The sequence below is a fragment of the Guillardia theta genome, assembly GCF_000315625.1.
Source record: "Guillardia theta CCMP2712 unplaced genomic scaffold GUITHscaffold_80, whole genome shotgun sequence".
Taxonomy (NCBI): Eukaryota; class Cryptophyceae; order Pyrenomonadales; family Geminigeraceae; genus Guillardia; species Guillardia theta.
Window position 1 is genome coordinate 190929 of NW_005434594.1, and position 26645 is coordinate 217573.

A 26645-nucleotide genomic window follows, 5' to 3' on the forward strand; every position below is an offset into this window, starting at 1 on the left:
ATGTGCTTATTGATTTCTTGCGCGTCTTCCAACCCTATCGTGATGCGTTCTCCTTCCAATACCTCCCCTACACTATCCTTTTCCTCTCTCTCCTTTCCGTTCTCATCCCCCTTCTCGTCTTTTTCCATTCCTGCTTTCCCTTCCTCAACCGCGTCCTCAGGCCCGCGCCTCCACCTCTTTCACCACTTCATCTCATCGCTATCGACAGGACTCTTCCTCCTCCTCCTCCTCCTCCTCCCTTCCTCGCACCCTCGACTTCTCTCCTACCAAGTTGCGCGAGCTTGCCTTGAGCTTTCGAGCCGGAAACGTCGGAGTTCAGCGTCAGCAATGCTCGACCTGCGACTGCGGCTGCCATGACGGACAGGCGACGGGGCAGCCAGGAAGGAGCAGCAGCAACGCTGGCGATGGGAGGAGTAGGGCAGACAGGGAGCAGGTCAATGTCTTCTTCGAGCAGGTGATCTTGTTCAGTGCGTGAGGATACCAGCTAATTTCCCAGCAGATTCCCAGTAGGAGGGATCCGCACGGCATCGTCAGCTCACTGATCAGAGCAGACGCTCTCTGCCTTGCGAGCTCGGTGGAAGTGACATCGAGGAGCATCATGGAGGAAGACACTTGCAAGGTCGGGCAGGGTGTCTAGAGAAGAGAAGAGCGGAGATGCGAGGGGAGCGGAGCGCTCCGGAGCGGAGAGGAGACGAGAGGAGACGGGAGGGGAGGGGAGGAGAGCAGAGGAGAGGAGAGGAGAGGAGAGGAGAGGGGGGAGGGCAGCACTGCTGCTGCTGTGATGTACTGACGGGATCCTTGCTCCGCAGGTGAAGTCTTTCGTTACCTTTGCCAAGAAGCTCCCAGGGAGACCGAGATCGGCCATGGCCAGGACGCTGTCACCAGTCACATCTGCCACCTCCTCCTCTCTCGAGGGAGCCGCTCCGTCTTCCTCCCTCCTCCTCGACTCTCTTCGTGATCGTCCCTCCAGGAGCAGTACCTTGGAGGGGCAGTTGAGAGCAGCATCGAGCTTGTCCTGGGTGTCGTCGAGACCCCCGCCAGCCACAGACAAGAGCAGGAGGAGCTTGATGGAAACATCCTCTGCCCCCGGGAGGAAGAGTATGCGAGCTCTACTCCGCATGGCGTTCCCTGCTCGATCCTCCAGCAGCTTGCCTAGCCGGCCCCCCAGCATGGTAGACCTCTCCTCCTCCTCCTCCACTTGGCGACGGTCTCCCTCCCCCATCCTATCAGAATCCGTCAAGCGTCCAAGCAGCTCCCTGGGATTCCGTCCCAGGTCTCGATCGTCGGCAGCAAAAGCATCCGCCTCTACCATCATGTGATAGAGACGGCAGAACAAGGAGAAATGTGCTAGCACAAGGGTATTATAACAGAAACAGAGACAGAAACAGAAACAGAAAATGCAAGAGGGCCTGCTATCCACAATGACAGTATGCAAGACAGTTTACAGGTCTTCACTGTTCACTCATCTCATAGTTCAAACAGAACACGACATGATATGTTGATAGCACATTCCCAGTCCGCCATCCCTTAGATTCTAAGTTCCAAGTATCTTTATATACAAGATGTCAATCATTCAAAGTCCGCTAATCAACAAGAGTTCTCTACTGTCATTACATCACTACACTCACACCTTCCTCGTCACTGTTCGCGCAAGAACCAACAGCACATGCTCAACCTACTCACTGACCGTCTGCAGCCGAAGAGTCATGCAGCATCTGCAGCAGGCGGTACCGAGAAGCCTCCCCGTCCGCATAGCTCGTCGGCCTCTTAGGAGTTTGTGGCACCTCAGGCGCACCCTGCCCTGCCTCTTGCCCTGCCTCTTGGTCTCCTGCTCCACTGAGAGAGGGGTTCTCTCCCGTTGTATATCCAGGCAGCTCGAGCTGGAACCCTTGCTTCACGTCTGCAAGGAAGTCCTTCAGGCCATCGTAACGATGCCCGTTCAAGATCACGTTGCTCCCATCCAGCACGCCAGTGATGCGAGAAAACATCTTCCCGGAGCTCTCGTTCTTCCAGCGAGCAAAGTACGAGACCGTGTTGAGCCGGCATGGTTTCTCAGGAGCCGCCGACGAGGGGTCGCTACGATGCCGCACAAGCTTGTAGGCCGACATGCTAGCATCCTCCATGCTCTGATCTTCGTTCCCTCCCTGCATGGGGCTGGGTCCTGGACACGGCCTCTCCTCGATCTTGCCTGGTATGAAAGGGATGAACTCTGTGAGGGAGGGAGGTCGAGACCGTCTCATCCCAAGGGAAGGTCCTTGAGGAGACCCCTTGTCCTGGTCCTGGTTGTAGAGTCCCTCCATGGAAGCGGAGCTTTCGGAGGTAGCACCGGTTGGAGAGTTGATGCCGTCGCTGTCCCCATGCACCACCGAATCCGCGCATGGCCCTGCATTGAGGACACACTCCTCATCCTGCATGGCTCCGTCTTGCGTGATAAAGTGGAAGAAAACTCCATTCCTGCATCCTCTCTTGTTATCCTGCTGACCATCGCTGCTCGACAAGCCCGTCGTGACCATTGCCATCTGCTCTTCGGCGCAAGCCATATCGAGGGCCACTAGAGTGGTCAAGTGCTGTTTGCGAAGGGTGGGGGTAGTCTGACCACGGGTCCTGTAATAGGCCTTTTAAATCACCCCACCATTTGTAATGTCAGCAATGGCCTAAAGAAGGGGTATATGAACAGAATTGGCAATGCACAAAGATCACTACAACACATTGCTCGCTTATGAGGGGTAGGGACCTCTACAAGTAATTTAATCGACTGTGCGGAAATGCGCGTTGCAACCAAGAGGGTACTCGATTGGTAGTCGAGGGGTGGGGGTGGATGGTGGGGAAAAAAGGGTAGCTATAAAGGATATTGGTGAGGGTGGGTCTGTGTTAAAAGTAGTTATACACCTTCGAGATCGAGGCTGCTCGTATACGGATATGTGTCAAGCGCTGTATTCATGCATCGATTTGTCCATTGTAAAACAGTCAGTTTAAAACACTGACTCCTTACTACGAAATCCTCGTTAAGATTTCATCATGCTTCCGTTATATCGCTCGGATTGGTACGAAAGGAGAGGGTTTGGTTGTGGGAAAAATATTGTAAAATCGGAACATCTCCAGATTCTATCCCAACGGTTAGAAGACCGTGACATGCAGGGCTCATGACCTCTTCCTTTCTTTTCATTTCACCACTGTGAGTCTAACAACGTCACTATAAAATTTGAAATCTAAAGATACCTATTTCGAATTTATACCAGTGATGGTGCTGAACCTCATGAATATTTCGGGCCGGGGCCCGGGCCGGGCGGTTCAGATCCGACCAGGCTGAGTGCGGGTGGTCAATAGCGGGGACGTGGTCAATGGGGGGCCAGGAGTGCGAGCAGGTGTACGATCGAGACTGAAGGAGCGGAACTCGATGGCGGGAGGAGGAGTGACGAGGCGTGTGCGATGGTGACTAGATCGAGCTGCGAAGAGGATATGAAGAGCTCAACACAACGCGTGAGGAGGGAGCCGGTGAGCTGTAGGGCTGCGTCAGCTCTCTTGGCGCTGGCGTTTCTATGTTTGTGCAGCGGGGAGACAGCAGGAGCGGGGCTAGCAAGTATGTGCTTCAATCTACAGCCGTGCGCCAATCATGCCCTTCAAAGGAGAGATTTCCTGTGTAGACATCAGTGTGTGCATTTTTCGGCTGGTCGGCAACTGCGATCTTTTGCGACAAGATGCCGCCTGCCTCCTGTTGTGAAGTGCAGCATGGAGCAGAGTAGCGATCTCTCCTCGCTCCCTCCCGAGCTCCAGCGCCTGTGCTCATGGCTTGCTGAGAGCAGAAATGACAAGGAGGCGGCGATCAAGCTCGTCCAACTTGGCGACAGCCTGGAGCTATACATGGGCAAGTCAGAGAGGAGGGGGGGGGAGAAGGTAAGGGTGCCTGGCTGCATCTCAAACGTGCGGGTCTCTGTCGCCAGCAAGGAGGATGAAAGCGGATCGCTGAGAGTCTCACTGGACGGGGACGCGGACGCGAGGGTAGCTAGAGGCATGCTGGCGCTGCTTGTCAAGGGACTTGGCGGGCTGACGGCGCAGGAGGTCCTGTCGACACGGTCCGACGACATCATCCAGGCAGCGAACTTGAAGAGCCTGCTGCCCACCGGAAGGAACGACGGGCTCAGGAGCATGCTGGCAACGTTCCAAACGCTCATCGAGAACGAGCTCAAGGGTCGAAAGAAGGAGACAGTAGTTCAAGATGCTGGTGCGCATGCCCCTGCCGAGGCCCGGCAGGTATGGGCGTGGGGAGGGAGGAGCGAGGAAGTAGCTGTGCTCCTGTCAGGAGGAGTTGATTCCTCTGTCGCACTGGAGCTCGTTCGGCGGCAGGGCTTCAAGCCTCGTGCCTTCTACTTGCGGATATGGCTGGAGGACGAGCTAGCACACCTTGGAGAGTGTCCGTGGGAGGAGGACTGGAGTTACGCTTCCTCTGTGGCAGAGCAGCTCAAAGTGCCGCTGGAGTCGATATCGCTGCAGGAGGAGTACTGGGAGCAGGTGGTGGAGTACCTGATCAGGGAGGCGAAGATGGGGAGGACGCCGAACCCTGACATCATGTGCAACAGCAGGATCAAGTTCGGCATGTTCGAGGAGTACGTGGGGAAGCATTTCAGCCGCGTTGCCTCGGGTCACTATGCAGTGAGCTGCCACGATGACGTGGGGACAAGGCCGTCCCGGCTGATGATGTCACCTGACAAGGTCAAGGACCAGACTTACTTCCTGTGCAACCTGCGTCAGGATCAACTCAAGCACGCCCTCTTCCCTATAGGAGGCTACACCAAGGAGAAGGTGCGGGAGTTGGCGAGGGAGTTCAACCTGCCGACGCAGAGGAGGAAGGACAGCCAAGGGATCTGCTTCCTGGGCAAGCTCAAGTTCGAAGACTTCGTCGGGCATCACCTCGGAGAAGACCCGGGCCCTGTCATTGACTTCCACACAGGCCGGGAGCTAGGGGAGCACCGAGGCCTCTGGTTCTACACGATCGGGCAGCGGAAGGGACTGGGAAGCGCTACTAGGAAGGTTACTCACCTTGGACCCTGGTTTGTAGCCGGCAAAGACAGGGAAAGGAACATGCTGTACGTGTCCAACCAGTATGACGTCATCGAGGGTCCAAGAAGAAGTTTCGATGTGGAGCAGATTAACTGGATGGCTGGGAGCCTCCCGGAGGACGATGCGCTGCGGCTACGGATCAAGACTCGCCATGGCCCCAACATTCACGACGGGCTGCTCACTCTGTCCCAGGGGAAACTCAGTGGGCGTGTCTCGCTCGACGGGAGAGACTCTGGGCTGGCGCCCGGTCAGTGGGCGGCGCTGTATGATGGGGAGGAGTGCATAGGAGGGGGGATGATAGCTGACTCTACCTTCCTTACCAAGCCGGAAGAGGAGGAGGAGGAGAATGGAGAACTTGCTGTTGCCTTCGGGGAGGACAAGTGATGGGTTGGCCGACGACCAAGTATCTCGAGTTTTTGTCGCGATTCATTCTACTTCTTTATCTTCCTTATATCTTCTAGCGAATACACTTGTGCGATCATGTCGTGAATGGCTGTCTTCCGCACTCTTCACCTTACTCTCCTCCTCCGCATTGCGTTGTCTCGTCGAATTCTCATCAAGCAGGAGGCCCCTGTACCAACGGTCAGAGCATGTCCTTACCATTACAACGTCATGCCAATCCCACCTGGCTCGTCCCTCGTCAAGAGCTGGAGGGCGAAGACAGCATGCCTCAGGCGCCCGCAAGAGCTTCCCTGCCATAAAGTTCTGTCACTAGCGGCAATTGCTCCAGAGAGCAGAGAAGATCGGCTGAGAGAGAAGGCTCATGTACAACGCAAGGACAGGAGCAGAGCAAACGGAGAGGAGAAGCGACAGGAACAAGGTGGAGCGATGGGGTGCAGGAAAGAGACATCGTGCGGGGAAGGAAGAGACTGGCAGCTAACCGTGTTGACCAAGCTTGACAAGCCTCTAAGGATGGGCTCGAGGATGCCGAGGTTGCTGTTGATCATGTCCTGAATCCTCCTCGGCCCGATAAGGCTGCCGAGCGCTATGGCAGCCGCATTCGCAACTTCATCGTCATCAACCTAGAAGTCACTCAGGACGGCAATGGAGGAAGTTTGAGACCTCGATGATACGTGCGATGCTGCCAAGAAGCGCTGCCACTTGCTTGCCTTCAAGGTTGTGAAGGAAGAACTTCTCCCTGTCTCCCAGGCCGCCAATCTGCCTGCACATCCTTGCAGCTTCCTGTACGTTGGGAGAGCATGCGCCTTGAACAAGCTCGTTGACTTTCCCCCTAGCAGCTCGCTCGCCCTCCTCCCACTCCTTGGCGAACCTGCCGCCTCCAGACGAGCTCTGCATGGCCGGACTCTCAGTCATCCTTGTTGGGATGCTTGGCATTTCGGCTGGAATCTCTGCAACTGGAGAGCCTTTCCTTTGATTGAAAGCAACACCAACAGCAGGCAGCTGCTGCCTGTTCACCGGGAGGAGGGGAACTGATCCCCTCCTCCTGATGCTGGTGACCTGACCGTTGCTGAGATTCTTCAGCTGGAGCTGAACGAAGTCAATGGAGATGTTTTTGGACAGCATCAGACTGTTCTGGTGTGTGGCCGATGCCTCCGAGAGCTTAGCGCAGTTTTCCCTCGTGAACAGAACCCACTCTGAGCTCGTAGGGCTCAGGTACTCCCATGCGTGGTGACTTTCTGGTCGCCTTTCTCGCATCATCTCAGAGCTGAATGGCGGCACGAGCCCCTGCGCACATCCAGTCCTGCTCGACCCAGTCCCCTGCCTGCACACTTTCTGCTGACTCTTACTCTTGCCTTGGGTCGCTAGCCGCGCACGGCCGCACACACCCGCCTCTCATATCACCCTTGCCACCTCCCATCCCTTTCATTTCGAACAAGTTCACAGTGCAGCCCCCTGCTCTCTTCCTCTCTCTTTCTCTCCCTCTCTCCCTCTCTCGAGTCTCCTCCCCCTCCCCGAGTTTAGTCTTGTCAAACGTCCGTTAGAACCGCGGCCGCAGGGTATCAATTTCAGTTCCCGGCCGCCCGGCCGCCGGGGCGCCGGGCCCGGCCGTCACTCATCCAGTGGTACGGACTTGGTACGGACTTGGTACGGACTACTCAGTATCATAGAGTCATGCCGCAGTAATCACCATGACCGGGGCCGGCGCGGCGCTGTCGGAGCCGTTTAGTTCCGAAACTTTCCGAGCCGATCGGACTCCGGATGGGTTCAAGTTAGTAAGCCTTGAGCATCGGAACGCCCGGAGACGTTAGGAGTGAAGTAACGGAGAGAAATTCATTTAAGGCTCTTTCATATTGGCCAACAAGCACTGTCCGTGACGCCGAGAACATGAAAAGATAAGACTGGTAGAGAGGGAGATCGAGTTGCAAATTCAACAAGGCAATACCGCAGCGAGGAGAGAACAGAAGAGAAAGAAGACTGAGAGGGAAGAAGGGGGGGAGGGGGAGGAGGTGGGAACTTTCTCCCACCACACCTCAATCAAGCGCGTGACCGTTGTAAGGTGTCCTGTTTCTTCTTGGCCAACAGCTTCGCTACCAAATTATTCACCTGCACAGGAAAACCTCCTTCAGAATCTCAGCAGTGCCAGCCGATCACGTTACCTCCTCGGCCTTCTTGTTCAACTCGAGGATCCTCTTCTCCTGCTGGACTAGCTGGCTGGACAGGTTACCCACCAGCTCAGGAACGTCCGTCTGCAAGGCCCCAGTGAGCATCCGAGGGGCAGAGAGCGGGCAAGACCTGAAGGTTGTTGGAGAAACTCTCGTCACTCGTTTCCTTGAAATCGTTGATGCTCTCAAGAAGCGGAAGGTTTGACAGGACCTGAGACACGCAAAGCAGTCAGGGGATGGACAAGAGACAGAAAGAGCAGAGGCACAATGTAAGACAAGGAAAGACGGGAGCCAGAGGACCATGGGGCGGAGAGGAGGAAGGAAAAGGGAGTGAAAAGGGAAGAGTCGTAGTAGTGAGGAGATAAAAAGAGGGAGGAGGGAGGAGGGAGGAGGGAGGAGGGAGGAGGTTCACTTGCGCTCGAAGATCCATGTTCTTTCTCCTCGCAGACTTGAAGTCCGGGATCATCATATAGCCTCCTCGGGTGCTCCCTCGTCGCTCCCCCTCCATGTACTCCTTGTGAGCCCTGATCCAACGCTGGATGACGACAGCGGCCTTGTGCTTGAGGTCCTTGCGGAGGGTGATCTTGTCCATGACGGCGATCACCTTCGACTCGGCGCGGGAGAGAGTCAACTTCGCTATCACCAGGTTGACAGTGATTGCTAGCATGACAACCGCTACGATAGACGCCATGACAGAAACCATTCGGCCGAGCAAGGTGGTAGGGAACTCATCGCCGTACCCCACCGTCGTCATGGTGATGATCGTCAGCCAAACGCAGTTCGCAAAATGCTGGAGGGCGCCGTTGTCGACGACTCGTTCGAACACCATCATCATGTATGCGAACATGACGATTTGCAGGAGAGTAAGCACTATGACAACCTGCATGCTGTTCGCAATGACATACTTCAGAATGAAGCTCTCGTCGATCTTGACTCTATTCATCCTTCCCAGGGCAACTGTTGATTCCGACTGGAGATCTGATATGCACTCCCCATAGAAACGCGGCACGTAAAAGAACCTTACAAACATAAGGCAACAAAGGATGCTGTTCAACTCGTAGATTGACGCACGGCCCAACCCCTTGTTCCAGATCGTGACATTCACATCCAGAAGAGGGAGTGGTTGAGGTAACATGATGAGGACATCGATAAGGAACTGAGACCAGTATCCTCCTCCCTTGAGGCTGGAGATGCTGACTCCAGGAGGCAGTCGAATACCTGAAAGCCGTCGCAGGTTGATCAAGGTCTCATAGTATCTAGAAAATGAGGTAAGGAACGAACTGGAAAAACAACGAACTAGGTCGACTCACTTGTATAGGAAATATAGAGTAAGAATAGTCGTGGTGACAACAAGCACTCTCAAAGTGAAGGAAATCTTTGTGACATTGTAAAAGTCATCAAGGCTATCCCATCGAATTTCTAACAAGAGATGTTACTCAAAATCAGAAACAAAGTGTCAGGCATTTCACCGTTGTCTGTAACAGCCAACACAACGCCAAGAATTGCGAAGATGAAAGTCCACATGCAGTTCTGTCGTCTCATAGTGAGCTGTCTGACTCGCTCCTCTCCGGGTAAGAAGCCTGAACCAAGCCCAGGGTCCATCCGGTTATCATTCATGCAGTCTCTCGCTTGCAGCGATGCAGCCAATGCCTCCATATCAGGCTGTCCAGAGAGAACGTTGGCCTTGGATCGAAACGTGCCCCCAGCCTGCCCTTCCTTTGTGGACTCGCGTTCAGCTGCATTGCTGTCTCGCAGATGTTGAGAAGCAGTGCCTCGGGGCATGCTCATGGGGCTGGCCTGCATTGTGTCCACGAACGTGCAAGTGATTCGGGAGCCGTTCGATCACAACACCGTGTAAGCACTCAGCCAAACCCCTGACGATCCAGTGTGAGTAATTGTTGGCGATGGAAACAATACATATGGCATGCGTTCACTTGCATCAACAGGCAATCCAACAAGAAACAAACAGCCCCTCAACGTTCATAACACGAACGTCTCCTTTCCGAAGAAACCATACTCTGCTACTGTCCGAAGCATCACTCCACACATACAAAAAATATTTCCTGTCGTCTTTCATATCTACACACCTAACCATCAAACTCATCTACTACATCGACATCAGGAAAATCGTTATTCAGCCTCGTTTGTCTATCCTCCTTGCATGCTATGTCGTGCATTCAACACGATAATCATCTCTGCTACAATCTTTCTTCTTTTCCCAACATATCTAGCACCATTTTCATCGTTGTCATCTCAATTCCATCCCTACCAAACATCCTCTACTGAACTGAATCACCGTACCTCTAGGCCTCCATGCCATCGGCTTCTAAATCGGGGTGGTAACGGTCTGCCTTTTAATTGTAACGGATAGGATCGTGAAGTCGCCGGCCGCGCCGCCCGGCCCGGTGACTCGCCGGCCGGGCGGCCGGGGCCCCGGCCCGAGTACGGTCACGCCACAGCCCGGTAACAGAGCGGCGTCCGGGCCCCGGCCGCCACTGGTCGGACCGTCCGCGGCCGGGCCTGACGGTCCGCACAATGGCAACGCGCGGACCGAGTCAAGGCCCGGCGCGCTCAGGCTTCAACGTGACTGCCGCCGCCGTAACCGTCACGTGAGTCAACGTACTACTGCTCGTTAGTTAGTTAGTAAGTCAGACGGCTCAATAGGCTCGGAGGCTCAGGCCCGAGTGTGATGCCAGCTCACCGGGCCCGCCCGGCCGCCGCCCGGCCGATGCGCCGTTCACCGTCGACCGTACGGTACTACTGAGCCTCCGACCGTCGGACGGTCACTGCGGCAGTGCCGGTCACGACGGTCACCGAGTCAGTGACTCAGGCTTCAAACTTGGCTTTTCAAGTTTGAATCTCCATGCTGAGGCCCTCAGCAGCCTGTCACGTAGTACCCGATGACCCTGGCCAAGGTCAATTGAGACTTTCAAGAGTGCATGACCGTGAGTTGAGTCGGCTATAACTATTTATTGACTGTGAGACCTTGAGTGCCAAACGTTGTGTTCGCTCAAGTTGCGGAGCTCCGTGAAGTCACGGGAACCATCGAGATGTCAGCAATTCTCGTGACTAGCCGGAAAACTTGAGTCGATTCGATATCATGTCACGTGACACTGTAGAGGAACAGTCAGAAGATGGCCTTTACTACACCAACTTAATTCCGTGCGTCCGTATCCTGATTTCAACCTCTCGCCTCCCCGCCGCCGTAGACTCCAAATCCCACGCCACATGCACCACCTTCCAACTTCTCCGGCCTTCCCCGCCTCCCCCCGCTCCCGCTCCCCCCTCGCCCTCTCCATCGTCCCCCGCCGTAGAAAGTCCGACCCCGCCTCCGACATCAGAAAGCCCCCCGTCAGCCTCCGCAGCGATGACATCCTGGCGCTCTTCCACCTCCAGCAACGAGACGCCGCCGACCAGCTGGTGAGTCGAGCGCGCAGCATGCTTCCCGTGTGATGCTCGGAGGAGGGATCCGGTCATGTGGCTGACGAGAGAGTGCTGCAGGGGATCTCGCTCACGACGCTCAAGATAGCATGCAAGAAGCTGGGGCTACCGCGGTGGCCGTACTGCAGGAAGAGCCCCGTGGGGGGGACAGGGGGGGGCGTGGGTGGTGAGGTCGATGGAGGTGGAGGAGCTTATGGAGGAGGCATGGTCACACTGTGGAGCTTGAACTTGAGTCTAGAGGCTTACATCAAGATAGTAAAACATCACCCATGCGCTGAATGTATGGCTCATATGACCTTGCTCAATGAGGATCTTCTCTTCGTCTTTGGATACAGTGGATCGGACATCTCCATTGAAATGTTTTACCACTACTCAATCGCCCTGTGCACCACATTGAGTGTTGGTTGGTATGTGGAAGCTTTGTATTCATTGAAATCAGTGAGCCTTGCGGTAAATTTTGTTCTTTAGTACACATGTCTATAAGCTACACACTGCTTGGTTTCGCTAGAAGTTAAATGATGTTTGACAGATATCTTCTTAGCTCACAACCCTAGGCAGAGCGCACCATCCTTGTCAACTGTTCAACCATCATGTTATTTTCATCTTGAGTGTGACAAACTTGATGGAAGTTGGCTCAGGTTCACTGCAAACCAAAAGAAATCTGGGATGATCGGCACGCGTGTATCAGCCTGGTTGAATGTCTCGTACAAGATCATCTCAACTTTCAGAACAGAGCAGCTGCTACTCAAGGTTTGACCTCCATGATGCAGGAACAATAGCAGTACCAGTCATTCTTAAAAAGAGTTTTTGCAGTCACGGCCTGTGATGACGTTGCGTCAGCACTGGCTACAAAATTCGCATCCTTTCGATCACGGACCGGAAGTTAAAACCATCTTAACCCCTTCACCAGGATTATTAAAGCCTTCCGCTCCCCCAAGAACATCACTCGCTCCCCGGTTTCCACACGAACCCTCCCGCATCCTCTGACTACGAGTCCTCAACACTTGAGCCTGCTGCCTCCATCAAACACAGCCTATTCGTTACAATGCAGCTTCATCATCCTCCTCCTCCGGCCTCCCCCGCCTCCCCCCGCTCCCGCTCCCCCCTCGCCCTCTCCATCGTCCCCCGCCGTAGAAAGTCCGACCCCGCCTCCGACATCAGAAAGCCCCCCGTCAGCCTCCGCAGCGATGACATCCTGGCGCTCTTCCACCTCCAGCAACGAGACGCCGCCGACCAGCTGGTGAGTCGAGCGCGCAGCATGCTTCTCGTGTGATTCTCGGAGGAGGGATCCGGTCATGTGGCTGACGAGAGAGTGCTGCAGGGGATCTCGCTCACGACGCTCAAGATAGCATGCAAGAAGCTGGGGCTACCGCGGTGGCCGTACTGCAGGAAGAGCCCCGTGGGGGGGCCAGGGGGGGGGGCGTGGGCGGTGAGGTCGATGGAGGTGGAGGAGCTTATGGAGGAGGCATGGTCACACTGCACAGTTCGACGTGTTCGCATAGCAAGTTGATCAGATGAAAAACCGACAAGACTTCCGATTATGCACTGATCTTGCAAGACTGTTCCTGGCTGCTTATTTTAGCACCCATGTGCAGACAAGTAGAGGCGAGGTATGTGAACGGAGGTATGTGAGTTAGATTGTAGAGTCAAGTTCACATAAGCTCGACCGCGTTCTTTTTGGATTTTCACATGCAACAAGACTATAGACTCCTATATGTTCTTGCTGTTGGCCTTGTTTTCATCCGATGATCCATTTTTTTTTAAACACAGTACACAACTTCCACTTAGCCTTGAAGCTGCTACAATCCTCGTACACTGTAGTCAAGTTTTCCGCAAAACTTGATTTCGTGACGTATCACAAGACATCATGGCAAGTTTTCACCGTTCTAAGTTCACAACATAAAGGAGGTGGACTGCTCCTCCGAAGCAGACCCGCGGCGCCGCCGGCGCGGCCCCGGCCGCCAGGCCGCGCGACCGGACTCAGGCGGGAGCCTGAGTCACCGCCGCCGGGTGACGAGTACGGTCCGAGTCGGCCCTGAGTCACAGGCTGACTGGCGGCCTACGGACCGTACTGCCACGGGGGCACCGCAACCTTCATCCGTCGGAGGCTCCGAGGCACTGTCAGCGGCTGCCCACCGGCACCGTGGCACTGCCTGGCCGCAGTGCTGCCGTGCGGATCGGACGGACACTGTCATCGGTGCCGTGCCGCGGCGGCGTGACGCCCGGCTAGCCTCTCAGTAGTACTACTGAGTACGCCAATATGACTGGGTCGACTGAGTCGCCGAGTCGGATCGGACCGCCGGCCGCCGGGTGATTCAGCGGCGGCGCAGAACTTGTGACCGTTTCACTCACCGTGAAACGGCCGGCCCCCGGTGACTCCGATGCTCAGCGTGTCCGATCACCCGGCGGGCCCGGGAGTCCAAGCGGCCCGGGCGACGACTCCCGGCCCGCCGGGTGCCCGGCCGGCGGCCCGCCCAAGCAGGCTACCGGAGTCGAAGCTCCCCTCAGAGAGATAATAATAGAGAGTGAAAGGGCAGAAAGTTGAATTTACTAGCATCATAATAATGAAACAGTTGTTCATGGCCAGAAGTGCCAAACGATGTAATTTGGGATCTTTTCGAGCATATCCCTCATATCTCATCGTTTCTGACTACTATCATTTTTTAAAGTTTCTCAAATCTCATCTCTTGATTAATTTAAAATTGAGTTGTTTACAAAGGGTATCTCTCGCTCCCAGCGTAATCCGCATCTCTTCGCGCTACCCCCACCCCTCCTTTTCCCACCTCCCGTGATTGGCAACAGACTGACTAGAGTACCCCCACACGAGGTACCCCACCCCAAGGTACCCATACACCACCCCTCCTTGAATAGCCCTCGCTCATGGGTGCTCCAAAGGTTTCGACCTGCAAATATCAAAACCTCATCCTCCTCCTCCCAACCCTCCCTCCCCCGCCCGTTCCTCCTCCTTCTTCCCGCTACAACCTCGTTACTCTCCATCTCCCTTGCTTCTATTCTTTTCCTTCTTTGTCTTGTTCTACTGTCATTGTCTTGCTAGCTCCTCCTTCTTCCTTTCTCTACTCGTATCCTGAACTGAACTGATACGCTATCGGAACCTGTTTGCTCTCTAATAGCCTTGCCCTTTCCTGAGATCGGTGCTGGGCTGGAAACAGCCTCTCGTCAAGATACGTGTCCTACACGTGTTCCCTCATTCCTTGTGTACAGTAATCATCAGCTTCTTGAACATGGTGCGGTCGATGCTTGGCAACACTCGCATGTCTCTAACGCAAGCGTGGTTGTCGATTGCGGAGACGTATAACTCTCCCCAGTCGTCGAGCAACTCCAATAGAACATGCTCACTTGTAGACCCACTACCCAGACAGCATGAGGCAGAGGTCAGAGACTGTCTGCGCGCTCTGCGAGGACAGGACATTTCGGCCAAGGTGCAGGCAGCTAATCGTATAGCCCATTGCTGCAAATCACGGCAGGAAGGCAGGAGCTTCAAGGAGGAGATCTGCCGGCAAGGGGTCGTGCAGGTCATGGTGCAGGCAGTTGGTCTGCTGGAGGAGCAGAAGGGGCAGCTTGAGCTCAGGCTCTCCCTCTTTCGTGCGATCGCTGAATCGGTATATGACCATCGCGGGAATGCGGGGGCAGCAGCTGAGAGCGGCCTGCTCATGGTCACGGCAAACGGCCTGCGTAAGGCGAATGGAGATGAGGTGCTGATAGAGCATCAACTGTGCGCGACGAACAACGTCGTTGGTATGAACCATGTCTCACAGCGCATCTTGGAGGAGGCCGGGATTCTTCCCCTCCTTGTAGAAATCTCCAGCTCTCGCTCGCGGGGCAGCAGCAAGTTCGGACAGCAGATTGCAACGGCCGCCCTTGCCAACCTGACCAACAATGCGCAACTGAGGGACCATCTGATCAAGGCAGGAGCTGTTCAATCCTTGTCGAACGCTCTCCATCAGTACCGACCCGAGGAGGAGGAGGGGGCAGTCGAAGTGCCGTCAGTCAGCTACATGCAGTCGCTCTCCGCTGTCGTCAAGGTGGTAGGGAGTGGCTGTCTGATCGGGAAGCAGCAGCATGCCCGTCATCGTGAGCTCTCTCGGGGCCAGGATGACGACGACAGCCTTGTCTTCCGAGTGCAGGGCGACAGGAGCTCGAGCCATTGCGATCTGGCCATCGCCGAGGTGAACACGTCACGGCCTGACTGCAGACAGCAACTGACGTTTGTCCACAGGCTCTCGTGGTCGATCGTAGGAGTGCCCTGTGGATGCTCCAATACCTTGAGGCGGCTGTAGACGGCTGCCCCTACCCCCCCGATTCGAACATTTACGGTACCACCTGGAAGGTAATTCATCTCCTTCCCGTCCCATTCCCCAAACTTTCCTCACCCTTTCTCTTTCCATTCTCTCCCCTAACTCTCTTCTCTTCCCCGCCTCCCCTTCCTCCTTCATTTTCACTCCCCTTCCCCCCCTCTCCCCCTCTCCCCTCTCCCCCACTTCCCCTCTCCCCTTCCCCCCCACTTTTCCTCTCCCCTCCCTCTCACTTCCCTTCCGTCAAATTTGCGGGCAAGCTGACGCGATGAACGAAGGTCGCTCTTTCAATCGCTTGCATGGCCAACGGGTGTGCGGCCAACAGGAAGCTCCTGGCAGAAGTCGGTGCATGGCGAGTGCTGTTCCGCGCGTTAGGCAAGGAGGGCCGGGATAAGGAAGACAGGGTGCAATGAACAAGTTGTTCCTGATCCTTCGACTCATGTATTCTGCAGGCGCTCACAGAAACTCACGTGGTCATGGCGATGAGGAAGATGTTGAGAGGTGCTGATGAGGTGAAGAAGAGCGAGGTACCGTCTCCCTAGCTGTTCTGCCCATGAGTTCTCATCCTTGCTTCAGCTGGACGCCTCTCAGCTCGACAGTCAGCTGGTCTTGAAGCACCTGCGAGTCATCAGTGAGGGAGGCGGAGCAGCCACGGAGATGTGTGTGCGGGAGACTGCAGCAGAGCTGCTGCTGATCTGGAGCCAGGTTGTACTGTTGTTGTCTTGTTCAGTCACCCTTACTGACGGCCAGCAGGGATGGGAAGTGGAGAGACTGTTGTGGCTGGCAGTGTACAAGGGCGACGCTGAGGACTCCTGGCAGCACAACAAGGTCGCAAAGGTTATGAGCAGCGCAGGAGAGGAGGAGAAGTTGGACGTGTCGCGCCATCGGCAGCAGAAGCGCAGATGCCACATGAACTTGCTCCAGCCGAGCATGGTTCGTCGCATCATGAAGCACGTTATGCTCTTGGGAGGACTGGAGCGTACAGGGCGTGTTGGCATGTAAATACGAATGTGAATGTGAATATATTCTTTACGAGCGTCAAACTTCTGTTGGTATTTACAACCTCAGCCCTCTCCGAGCCCTTCGTAACATGTCAACCCAGCAAAGTTCTGCACAGTATCGTCAGCCCCCTTGGAGATGAGATAGTTTCCAAGGTCCGTGTAGCCATACGTGAAGCAAAAATGCAGTGGAGTCTGCCCATTATGATTCTGCGTGTTCAGCGCGGCCCCTCGCCTCAGCAGAGCCTTGATGATGGACTTGTGGCCGTTCTGAGCTGCGATGTTAAGAAGAGTGTTCCCAGCTGGATCTTTGAGGTCCACCGGACAGCCCGAGTCCAGCAGGGCTATCAGCTCGGACTTCTTGCCATGTCGCACCTTGGAGTAGGCTGACTTCCATGCCGTCGTCTCGTCCTCAGCCGCCATCGCTCGGAGCTCGTCCTTGGAGAGCTCCAGCAGCTCCGTCGACTTCTTCCTCGCCATCGGCTGAGGAGCTTTCTCCGGGAGGTTGCGATCAGAGGCGTCGCCCCCCATGTCGTCTGCTCCATCCTCCTCTGCCTCGTAGGATCCAGCTGGAATGTTCTTGGGCCTCAGCCGAATCTCCTGCCCAGCCTGCATGGCCTTGAGAGCGTGCAAGTCTGGCTCTTCATCCGCATCATCATCCTGCTCGAAGGACACGGAAGGCTTCCCCATGACTTCCAACGACTCTCTCTCGCGTCTGAACCGCTCACGGTCCTCCATGCGCCTCCTCCGCTCAAGCCGCAGCTGCTGCTTCCTCTCGCCCTCGTCCACCTCAGGACCCTCCTGCGCGTCCCTCCACCCGCGGTCCACAAGAGCCTCGTCCGCTCCCTTGTCTGCCCTCGGAGCCTGTGGATAGGCCTCTGCTTCCAGCGCTTGCTCCTTGGCGGTTGCTGGCGGTTGGTACGCTTCCTCGGGCCTGTCAGCGGTGTAGACAGTCTGCTTGATGGTCGAGCTCATGATCTGCTCGATGCTCTCGATGTCCGGCAGCTCCGTATCCGCCTCGAGCTTCCCGTAGAGGCGCTGCAGAGTTGACTCGATGGTGTGAATGCGAGAGAGCAGGTGCTGCTTGTTCTTGGCGTTCTTGGGGAGCCGCCGGTCATAGGACAACACAGGCTTCTTGTCCTCCAGCCTATACTCCGCCATCCCCTTGGCTCCTGAGTTGCTGCCTCTGCGCTTCTCCGCATCCTCCTCATGCGCGACCTCGATGGCTTCCTTCTCTGACACGAGAGCCCCACCCTCGTTCTTCGCTCTGCTCTCCAGCTCCTCCCTCGACCGAAGGTATGCAGGGGTTTTCTCCTCTCCTCCTCCCACCGAGAACTTGACAGCCTTCTCTGCTGACGTGTAGCTGGCAGCCCCGACAGACGTCATCCGTGATATGGGCACCGACGGGCCGAAGATGCCCCGGAAGTTTGAGATGAGAGCGTCGGCAGTGTCTTCGTGCGGGCACAGGATGGAGACGTCGAGGACGGCCTGGTCGAAGGGGCGAGACTCGCGCATCGGGTCATCCTCCACCTTGATGGGACGTACGACTCCCGAGTCGACCTCGAACGTGATCACAGTGATCGGAGACCCTGGGACTGCGAGTCTGACGGAGATCGACTCCTCGGGTATCCTCAACAGCTTCGCAAGGTGGATCCGCTGCTTCTCCGCAAACTGCATCCTTGCCTTCTCGTCGACGAAGGAGACGTCGAACTTCATCTGGATCAGGTCAGGAGCCACGGACTCCATCATCCCGGGCTTGTTCTTGACAGTCTCGAACTGCTTCTGCTTCAGCTCTTCCGCACCACCCACCCCTTGCCTCTCGAGGGTGACGACGTTAGGGGCCAACCTCTGACTTTCTCCCTCAGTTCCGAACGCCATGTACTGCTCGGGTATCGCCGCCTTGCCCAACTTCTCTCCGTTCTTCCCCTTCCTCTTCTCCCTCCTGTCCCCCGCGCTCAACCCCGCGGGCTCACAGGGGATGGTAGTCCTGGGGTCTTCCCTCCCTGTCACCTTCTGCGCCAGCTCATACTCGATCTCCTCCACGGCCTTGGTGAGCTTCAGCGAGGGCATTAGACTGGCATCCTCCTTGAGCTTCTCCTCCATCCTCAGATCGTGCTCGTCCATGCGATCGTACCGCAGGTCCTCCACCCCTTCGTCCTTCCTGGCCAAGATCGCAGTCCGAGGCCCCATGGCTCCGCGTTGCGCGGGGAGGAAGTTGAGCTCGTCTTCCTGTTCCTTCAGCCTCCTGGTATTCTCCACCTCCTGGTAAGGAATCTTCACCTGCTCCTCGAAGTTCTTATCCGATATCACCGTGACGTCCTGAAACCTCTTCGCTGGCCCTGGAGGTCTTCTTGAGACCTTGGCGCTGGAGTACTGGTCGTCAAGCATGATCTCTCTCCCTGGCTTGTACACTGGGTCAACGCCCATGTCCTCAGACTCGGCAATCTGTCCTTTGACTTTCTGCACTTGAGAGTAGATCGACTGTACTTCTCCGTCAAAGATCTCCAGCTGCTCAGGAGCCTCATGCCGAACTCCCGGCACGCTGCTGTCGCTCAGTCCCTTCATCCGCCCTTCGTCTTCGTAACGAGGGAAGTCTTGCACCTCCTTGGAGTACGCCTTGAGCGAGTCCAGCACCTCTGCTGGAGCTGTCTTCTGAACCCGCTCCTGCACGGCTCTGTCCTCGACTTCGACGTAGCTTCCGAACGTCTCGTGAAGCCTCGTGCTCAGCAGGCTGTGGCCGGCTCCTTGACTGGTCTCCAGCATACTCACAGCTACTGGCCTGACGTCCAGCGCACTTTCGCCGTTCTCGGCTGCTGCCGGTCCTGACGAAGAGGACGAGGAGGGAGGTATCAGAGCTGCGTCAGAGGCCCTGACTTTCAGCCTCAGCAGGGTGATGGGAGATCCAGGTTTGACATCCGAGATCTCGATGCACTCTATTGGTATCCCGAGGGCCTTGGCCAGCTTCTCGCGCTGGGACTTTGCAAAGAGCTGCCTCTCCTCGTCGTTGGAGAACGCTAGGTCGTACTTGAGCTCGATGACTTCCCCAGCTTCAGCTTCGTCTGGCTCGTGGTTGTACTTGATTTCATCTTGGGGGATCCTGAGGAATTCATCGAAGGCCCATTCAGAGTTCTTGACGATGTTGTCTGAACTCGTCTCCCTCCCTTGACCTTCGAACTGCAGAGCATTGGTGCCAAACGACTTCATGAACTCTGGCGCGTATCCTCTATCCGACGTGGAGGCGAACTCCGAGCTTGTGGTCTCAATCTGCAACACGTGCGCGCCTTTCTCCCGATGAGTCAACGAGATGAAATCACTTTCTTCGGCCACCCGAGCAGATTCCTCGTCCTTATCATACATGTCCTTCTCACCTCTTGGCTGCTCATACTCCCAGAGGAAACTCGGGAGGCCGTATGCTACCTTGAACTCTTCAAAGTCTTCTTCCATCGTGCCCATGTTAGAGATGGGAGTACAGATCATCTCAACGCGGCTCTCCCTCTGCTTCTCAACCGTCCCTCTCCTCTTCACCTCGGGCAGCTGAGAGCCTTCATCTGAAGAACCAGCGACTTGGAAAGAAACAGCCATGCTATCCGCCCTGTCATACTCGGACGAAACGTTCCGACCGGACACATTCCTAGAATCAGTGTGCTCGGCGCACCTGTCCGTATCGCTCGACATGCCAAAGTGCGCTTCTCCTTGGACCAGCGCCTGCAGATGAGGAGGTTGGAACTCGTCTTGTTCGAAGATGGAGGTGACTGAGAAAGACTCGGCCCCGGCTTGATAGCAGGATGCGCTTGTGCCCACTCGCTGCCCTTCCACTTGCTCAGGGAGGCTGATGGACTGCCATTTTCCGCCCTGACTTCCCACACGGATCTCAGAGCGAAATTGGAACGACGAGGCCTGGTTGATCATACGAGAGTCTCGGTCAACCTGGTCCCCATCAAGGTGCTTGTCTATCGGTCTTGACTCGCCCCCGTCTCCCAGGCTCCTTTCCGTCTTCCCCCCCGGGTCCTTCTCCTCGCTGAATTCCTCCATGGCATTGCACTTAGACGACCGGATCGCATCCACTGAGCTGAGAGCGCTCTGCTGCTGAGAAGGTGCTGCAGCAGCTGCGGCTGCGGCTGAGGTAGTGGAGGAGGCGGCAGAAGCAGCAGCATGCTTGACGTTGACACTGGCGCTGACCTCCTTGGGTCTGTCGGCGACTGTTTGCTCCGCAGGTTGCGGGTCAACAGATGGATGAGAAGGTTCCTGAGGGGGAGCAGAGAGATCGACCGCCGGCTCAGTTGTTTCTCCTCCGACGACCCCAGCTGCTGACCCAGCAACGGCTTCCGGCGCAGGAGGCAAGACATGCGCAACCACGGGGATGTCGACGGTCTCGATCCCCTGGATCGGCTTGTCCTCGAAGTCATCTTCCTGCGCTGAGTCCCAGCCTTCGTCCCCTTGGGTGGCAGGGGCAGCGAAGTCAACATCAGGCTCCTTGGCTTGCACAGCTGGTTTTGTTTCTGATTCAGGAGCAGCGAGCTCGTGAGAGCTCTCTGGAGGAGCTTCTTCGTCAGGGATGCGAACGGCACTCTCGACAGGCGCAATCTCGATTTCTTGTTCCTCCACATCCTGTCCTTCGAAAACTACAGAAGCATCAGACTGCTCCGACCCCTGTTTCGATTCCGGCCGATCCCCGACTTCGGGTGTGGAAACAACTTCTTCCTGATCAGCTAGCGGCTCAACGGCCTCGACAAGCTCTGGGGATGGAGCCGTCTGATCTCCTTGCGCCTCTTCCCCCATAGGCTCCTCTTGGGCCTGCGCCTGCATCTCCTGCTGCTGCAAGGCTGTATCACCCTCGAGCTCAGCCTAGTCAAACGGGTCAGACAACAAGATGAGATCCGATTTCACAACCTGTCCCGCATCAGGCTCAATCTCCGAGGCGTCGGCTGGCTGGATTTCAGCAGCTCGGAATACAGCCTCTGCCATCCTCGACTGCTCGGTGGCATCCGATATGTCGCCCCCTTCAAGGGGGATTAGCGCTTCCATAGGAGAAGTTTGCGGGGTGGTTTTGACGTTAGGTGGCTGCTTTTGGATGGAGGGCAACACGACAGGCTTTGCTGCTCCACCTGCTACGCTGCTCTCCCCCTGTACAGATTCCTGTGAAACCTTCTTCAATTTCATCTCAGCTGCCCGGGCTTTTGCCTCCGCCACTCTCAGCTTTTGTTCCGCCTCCAGCGCTTTCCTCTCTGCTTCCTCCCTCCGTTTCTTTTCTTCTCTCATGGACATCTTGAACTCTTGCTCTCTAGAACCCTTTTCCGGCCCTTTAGCAGTCCTTGCTTTCTCTTGGGTCCGCGACCCAGCACTCCGTGCCCTGCTGCCGGAGTTGGTGCTGAAAAAAATATCAAACGGAACAGAAATCACAATCATCAAACTCATTGATCACAGTTCCAAAACTGATGAAAGACAAAGAGAGGAGATATGAGGGAGACAATGCACTGACCTCTGATTTTCTTGTGCAAGAACGTTCTCATCATTGACACTCGATGATGACTCTGATGCCGGTCTCTCTCGCTCCTGAACTTTCTTGCTGGACTTGGGGAGATGAGCCTTCTTCCCTTTGGTCTTGCTGGAGCTACGTTTTGTCTCAGGAAGTAAGACGAAATCCGGCGAGAACCCATCATCGAGGTCTCCCTGCACTGAGGAAGGAGCAGATGACAATATCAAGTCAAGATCCTCATCCGAACCACTCTCAGAGTGTTCGTGCTTCCTTCGATACGGCGAGGCGTTCTCTTCGTCCGAGTCCCTTCGTTTCGACTTCCTCTGCTTGTCTCTTGATCTCGTCCGCGACTTGGAAGGCCTCCTCGAGAACTTGTCATCTCTCCTCCTCTCGTCCTCCTCGTCCGAGACGTTTTCACTTTCCCGTGGATATTCCACCTGCATCGGAAGAGGATGACCCTTCTGCAGGCAAGGTATCTATCAGCACGATCAAAAGTGAGTGAAAGACACAACAGACCTCGTCAGATACTTCGAGGTGCTCACACCACAAGAGCCACACTCGATCCTCGGAATCGATCTTGAAGTTCACAACCATGTGCGTGACGGTGAACAATTGATTCGAAACCAGGTTGATATGCTCGGATATGCATGCACACAATCTCTCCAGCTGCATGTAAAGGACATTTCCAGACATTGGGACTATGACGCAGTATTGGTCGTCGTTGGTGCATGCCCGATCTTGCACCTCGAGCTCTGGATCGTTGAGCTTGTTGACATTGATGCAGGAGTCCATAGAGCACTCAGCCGATGACCACGAGACTCGGATCACAAAGTTGCTTGTTCCCTTGGGCAGAACAAACGATTGCAGCAGTCCTTGCTTCGTACGCCTAGAAGGCGGGGTGGACAAGAAGAACTCGAGGCCAGCCTGTGAGAGAAATTCTGTGATGGGTTGAACATCTCCTGTCAAACAAAGGCATCAGCAAGACCGCTGCTGTGAAGGGATACAGGCATCACCTGGAGCACTGCCTACGTAAGTACACACCACATCACTGTCATCGCCCACCCTTCTGATCAGTGCCTCAGAAATCTTATCTACATTCAGCTCCTTGGTTTTTCTCTGCAAAGTTCCTGTCTTCAGTGACGTGAAATACCATGCAATAGGCTGTTTGTTCTTCAGCAAGATGGTATCTGGCACCAAGACAGGGGGGCACTTGTGGTACATGCATCTTGTCTGCAAGAGGTTGTTCTTCGCCCAAAGGTATTCATAAAGGTGATCAACTAGCCCACTCCCTCCAAGAGGAGGCAATGAAACGTCGGCCATGATAGTCTACCTGATCACGTCACATGCTTCTATTTGCTGTTTGCCAGGACCAGCGAATTTCATTGAGTTCGACGCAAGGTATGGAAATCTCATTCATGGTGAGTGTTTGACATTGGACTACAGGTCCCTGGAGGATCACCATGTTAGTTCCATTGTAAGATATGTTCTTGCTTGCTGTGTAATAAATTGTTTTTTTCAAACAAGACGGGATGGAATAAAACCAAGCCACATCACTTCAATCAAACAAATTGCATTGTTCAAATGCCCTGATTCTGCTATGTGTTGTGATATTTCCTTCTGCTTACATTCACATCGACAAATTCAAATAGCACCAACTACTGATCTTTGCAATTCAATATCCTATGTATGATATTCAGTTTTTCCCATAATTACATTCATTCATTTTCTGCCATTGCAGCTCCATCCTCCTACTCTTTCTCATCAAAATCCTTGGATTAGATCTTCCTGGAGCAAAGCTATTGTAATAGCGGCCCTAAAGCTATGTACAATCTAGCTGAAGGAAGTTCTAGCAGATCAGCAAGACATGCTTTTCGATCGAAAATGGTTGTACACAAATCAAGAGACATACAGACAGGTATTCTTTCAATGACTTGATTCCATTCCTCAGCATCGCACATTGGTCCAGCCAGCGTTTTTTGCCGCCTTCCACGGCATAGCGAGCGCAACCGTTGGATACCAATTTGTGGTATACCCCCAAATGTATGGAGTTTCAAGTCAGGATTTGAAGTTTTGAAACACAGTTTTTTCAAATTGCTCGATTGGTATATTATTATTAATGTTATTATTGTATATTTGCAAGGTAAATCTATATTGAATCGTTATGACATAAAGTACGAATATACAGAAAACGAATAATAAAGACTTATTGTTAGCAGTGAATGGTACTGATTCACAGTACCTCGTAGCGAGCAGTGACTACCAGTGACACACTAAAAACAATTATACTTTTAAAAGCCTTCAAAATTCTTCTTTCAAATCTTCCTCGGGGATCGAAAAGCAGGTTTGCAAAAGAACAAGTGGACGGTGAACTCTGGTCAGTAAGACAGGGTGCGGCATTCGTAGTTTGAACTCCGAAGATCGTACAGTTGAGCGCTCTAGTGCACATCACACACTATTGTAAGCATCGTAGTCGTGTTGTGCGAAGAATCTCCTTGTCTCCATTGATGAGACCCCTGTTCAACCTGAATTCTCTACAAGTTCTGAAGACCGTACTGTATGAGAGCCGGACGGCAGTGCCGTTTCATCGACTTCTTACAAAGGCAATGAAGTAGCAAAAGCACCCACAAGATACTGACAGCACGAAAGACGGCAGCGTGCTTCAATGCCATGCTTTGCCTGTACTCGAAATGAACTCAATCTTGAGACTTCCCATTTCATCAACATTGCATCGGCATTGGATCGTAAACCTCACTTGTTCTAACGCCTCATAAACATCATACGGTGACTTGAACCTCTCGAAAGTCTACGAGCGCTTGAGGACGGTGAGTCGCAAGGTAACCCACAGCAATGAGACCGTTCCGACAGCAAGGAACTGGTGGAGCAAGCGTCAGTCAACGAGAGGTCCGGAAGCTCGAGAAGTGACCGCAGCTGTAGTCCAGGCCTCAGTGCTCGATATCTCCATGTCGCTGGGTGCCCTTGAGATAGAAAGTCACATCGAAGGATTAGAACCATGGGCAAAGGGATCAGCAACGATCAAGTATAAAGTATCATGGGATACAAATGATACTTGAAAGGTTTGAAGGTCGGCTCGTCGGTGGACGCACAAATGTCAGTGACTGTCAAACACGATCAGAAGCAGACAACAGAGTAGGAGGTCATAGTTGTGTCAACCGAGATCATCATCCGACGGAGGGATTGCAGCGCGCTGTCGATCGTCGACTTGGGAAGTTTTGTTGACGGGGGCGGTTTGGGCCATGTTCTTGTTCACGGCTTCGCCGCCTTGCGAGGGTTCGACCTGCTGTGAGCATCAGCAAGAAGCAGGCAGCACACTGAGAGATCTACAAGAGCTTCGGCAGGAGTCTGAGACGACTTGGAGTCTGCGCCCTGGGCCTGAAGAAACGGAGAGAAGGAGAAGCGGTGGGGGGGGGGAAGAAGTGAGAAGCACGAGGCACCGGTCAGCTCCTTCAACTCACTGCTTCCTTCTGATGATTCGGTATTCCAGGATCGCATTCCTCTGGGATATCCAAACCAGTTCTCTGAACCCTCTTATCATCATTTGCGACAAGATCAATCTTCGCTTTCACCTTCAAGAATTCTGACGCGGCTCCACCATTCGCGCCGCCTGATAGCGCTCTGAGCAACTGCCATCGCTGCATCAGTCCTTGCTGAGTTAAGTGCAACCTCGCTGGAACCTCCGATCTCGGCTGGCTCTGACTGTCACTGCCCTCGTCCTCGTCTGCTTGCATGGGGACTGGTTTGATGTATCCATCGGAATCCAACGATGGCCTCCTGCACATGCGCATGTCAACAACCTGAAGTGAAGATGTATTCAGTTCACTCACAGCTCATTCAGTGATGGTAGCGCATCAGTGGATTTGAGCAGCTGCTCAAGGGAGTACCTGCGACATCCGGTATCAGGTGCTGGGCTGAGCACAACATCACAAAGAGAGGTACTTGTGTGCAGAGTCGTCTCCGGCTTTGACCTTGTCCTGCTCCTCATCAGGATGCACGTTGTTGTCCTGGGCAAACTTTAGACAGAAAACCGTGGTGCATTGAAATCGAACCTCGGGCGACGAAGTCGCATTTACAGGTTCAGCAACCTTCTCCTCTCTTGCCCCTTCCTCGACCTGCTTCTCGGCCTCTAGCTGAACTTGCTCCTGTGTCTCATCCTCTCTCTGCACAGCTTGATCGTCTCCTGCTTCTGCTGCTGCTGCTCCTCCTCCTCCTCCTCCTCCCTTGGCCTTGGAACTTTTCTTCCGCCCCATTTCTCTCTGATACTGCGATGACTCAAACCAACCCCTTGTAACATTCCCCTACCACTACCATGCTTTTTACACCCCACCCCTTTAAATCCTGTGTTCTGTAAAGTGAAACTCAATAAAGTACCCCTACTAAAAGTACCCCACCCTGTGATGTAAAAGTACGGGTTCACAAGATTGAGCAGCAATGCTGTACGTAGGAGAGTTGACGTGGTAGTGGAGGGGAACAGCATATGGCACGAGGAAGGGAGGGAGGCAGGGAGGAGGAGGAGGAGGAGGAGGAGGAGGAGAGATTGATGATGGAGACGATTTGAGAGATGGGGAGTGTGGAGCTGAGATACAGGAAACGAAGGGTTGTCTGAAACAGGAGGCTGCTGATGCAGATGTGTAAACAAGGAGGGGGGTGGAAGTGAAGGTAGACCTACGAAAAAGGTTTAGAAATCTATCAGGGAATGTAATTCATTTCAATTTCGACATGAAACCTCACCCTCCATCTAAATAGCTCGTTACATTCAAGAGGAACTGGCAGAGTACAG

General features: G+C 54.5%; 9 protein-coding genes across 9 annotated transcripts; 4 read left to right on the top strand and 5 right to left on the bottom strand.

Moving 5' to 3' along the window:
• Window positions 1–1538: 1538 nt before the first annotated feature.
• Window positions 1539–2187, bottom strand: GUITHDRAFT_154580 (hypothetical protein). Its single transcript, XM_005825811.1, has one exon. The coding sequence runs from the start codon at window positions 2148–2150 to the stop codon at window positions 1680–1682; it is 471 nt and encodes a 156-aa protein (XP_005825868.1). The 5' UTR covers window positions 2151–2187; the 3' UTR covers window positions 1539–1679.
• Window positions 2188–3897: 1710 nt separating this feature from the next.
• Window positions 3898–4140, top strand: GUITHDRAFT_61508 (hypothetical protein; the record flags this gene model as incomplete). Its single annotated transcript, XM_005825812.1, has 1 exon — window positions 3898–4140. A coding segment is annotated over one exon (243 nt), but the record flags the coding sequence as incomplete, so codon positions are not given.
• A 6-nt stretch (window positions 4141–4146) lies between these two features.
• Window positions 4147–5442, top strand: GUITHDRAFT_76798 (hypothetical protein; the record flags this gene model as incomplete). The annotated part of the gene is made up of 1 exon (XM_005825813.1): window positions 4147–5442. One exon carries the CDS (start codon window positions 4147–4149, stop codon window positions 5440–5442), a length of 1296 nt encoding a protein of 431 aa, XP_005825870.1.
• A 125-nt stretch (window positions 5443–5567) lies between these two features.
• GUITHDRAFT_114997 (hypothetical protein) lies at window positions 5568–6886 on the bottom strand (the record flags this gene model as incomplete). The annotated part of the gene is made up of 5 exons (XM_005825814.1): window positions 5568–5629; window positions 5684–5750; window positions 5940–6080; window positions 6121–6812; window positions 6862–6886. 5 exons carry the CDS (start codon window positions 6884–6886, stop codon window positions 5568–5570), a joined length of 987 nt encoding a protein of 328 aa, XP_005825871.1.
• A 608-nt stretch (window positions 6887–7494) lies between these two features.
• On the bottom strand, window positions 7495–9425 carry GUITHDRAFT_114998 (hypothetical protein; the record flags this gene model as incomplete). The annotated part of the gene is made up of 6 exons (XM_005825815.1): window positions 7495–7563; window positions 7617–7706; window positions 7753–7833; window positions 8035–8878; window positions 8933–9041; window positions 9092–9425. 6 exons carry the CDS (start codon window positions 9423–9425, stop codon window positions 7495–7497), a joined length of 1527 nt encoding a protein of 508 aa, XP_005825872.1.
• A 4600-nt stretch (window positions 9426–14025) lies between these two features.
• Window positions 14026–14813, top strand: GUITHDRAFT_154581 (hypothetical protein; the record flags this gene model as incomplete). Its single annotated transcript, XM_005825816.1, has 1 exon — window positions 14026–14813. A coding segment is annotated over exon 1 (455 nt), but the record flags the coding sequence as incomplete, so codon positions are not given.
• A 532-nt stretch (window positions 14814–15345) lies between these two features.
• GUITHDRAFT_154582 (hypothetical protein) lies at window positions 15346–16416 on the top strand. The gene is made up of 4 exons (XM_005825817.1): window positions 15346–15411; window positions 15655–15903; window positions 15953–16081; window positions 16130–16416. Exons 2-4 carry the CDS (start codon window positions 15853–15855, stop codon window positions 16376–16378), a joined length of 429 nt encoding a protein of 142 aa, XP_005825874.1. The 5' UTR covers window positions 15346–15411; window positions 15655–15852; the 3' UTR covers window positions 16379–16416.
• Window positions 16384–17148, bottom strand: GUITHDRAFT_154583 (hypothetical protein). Its single transcript, XM_005825818.1, has one exon. It carries the CDS (start codon window positions 17062–17064, stop codon window positions 16441–16443), a length of 624 nt encoding a protein of 207 aa, XP_005825875.1. The 5' UTR covers window positions 17065–17148; the 3' UTR covers window positions 16384–16440.
• A 7505-nt stretch (window positions 17149–24653) lies between these two features.
• Window positions 24654–26115, bottom strand: GUITHDRAFT_115001 (hypothetical protein; the record flags this gene model as incomplete). The annotated part of the gene is made up of 10 exons (XM_005825819.1): window positions 24654–24722; window positions 24774–24825; window positions 24918–24966; window positions 25022–25145; window positions 25193–25240; window positions 25324–25483; window positions 25532–25639; window positions 25693–25749; window positions 25793–25869; window positions 25915–26115. The coding sequence occupies 10 exons, from the start codon at window positions 26113–26115 to the stop codon at window positions 24654–24656; spliced, it is 945 nt and encodes a 314-aa protein (XP_005825876.1).
• Window positions 26116–26645: the final 530 nt, after the last annotated feature.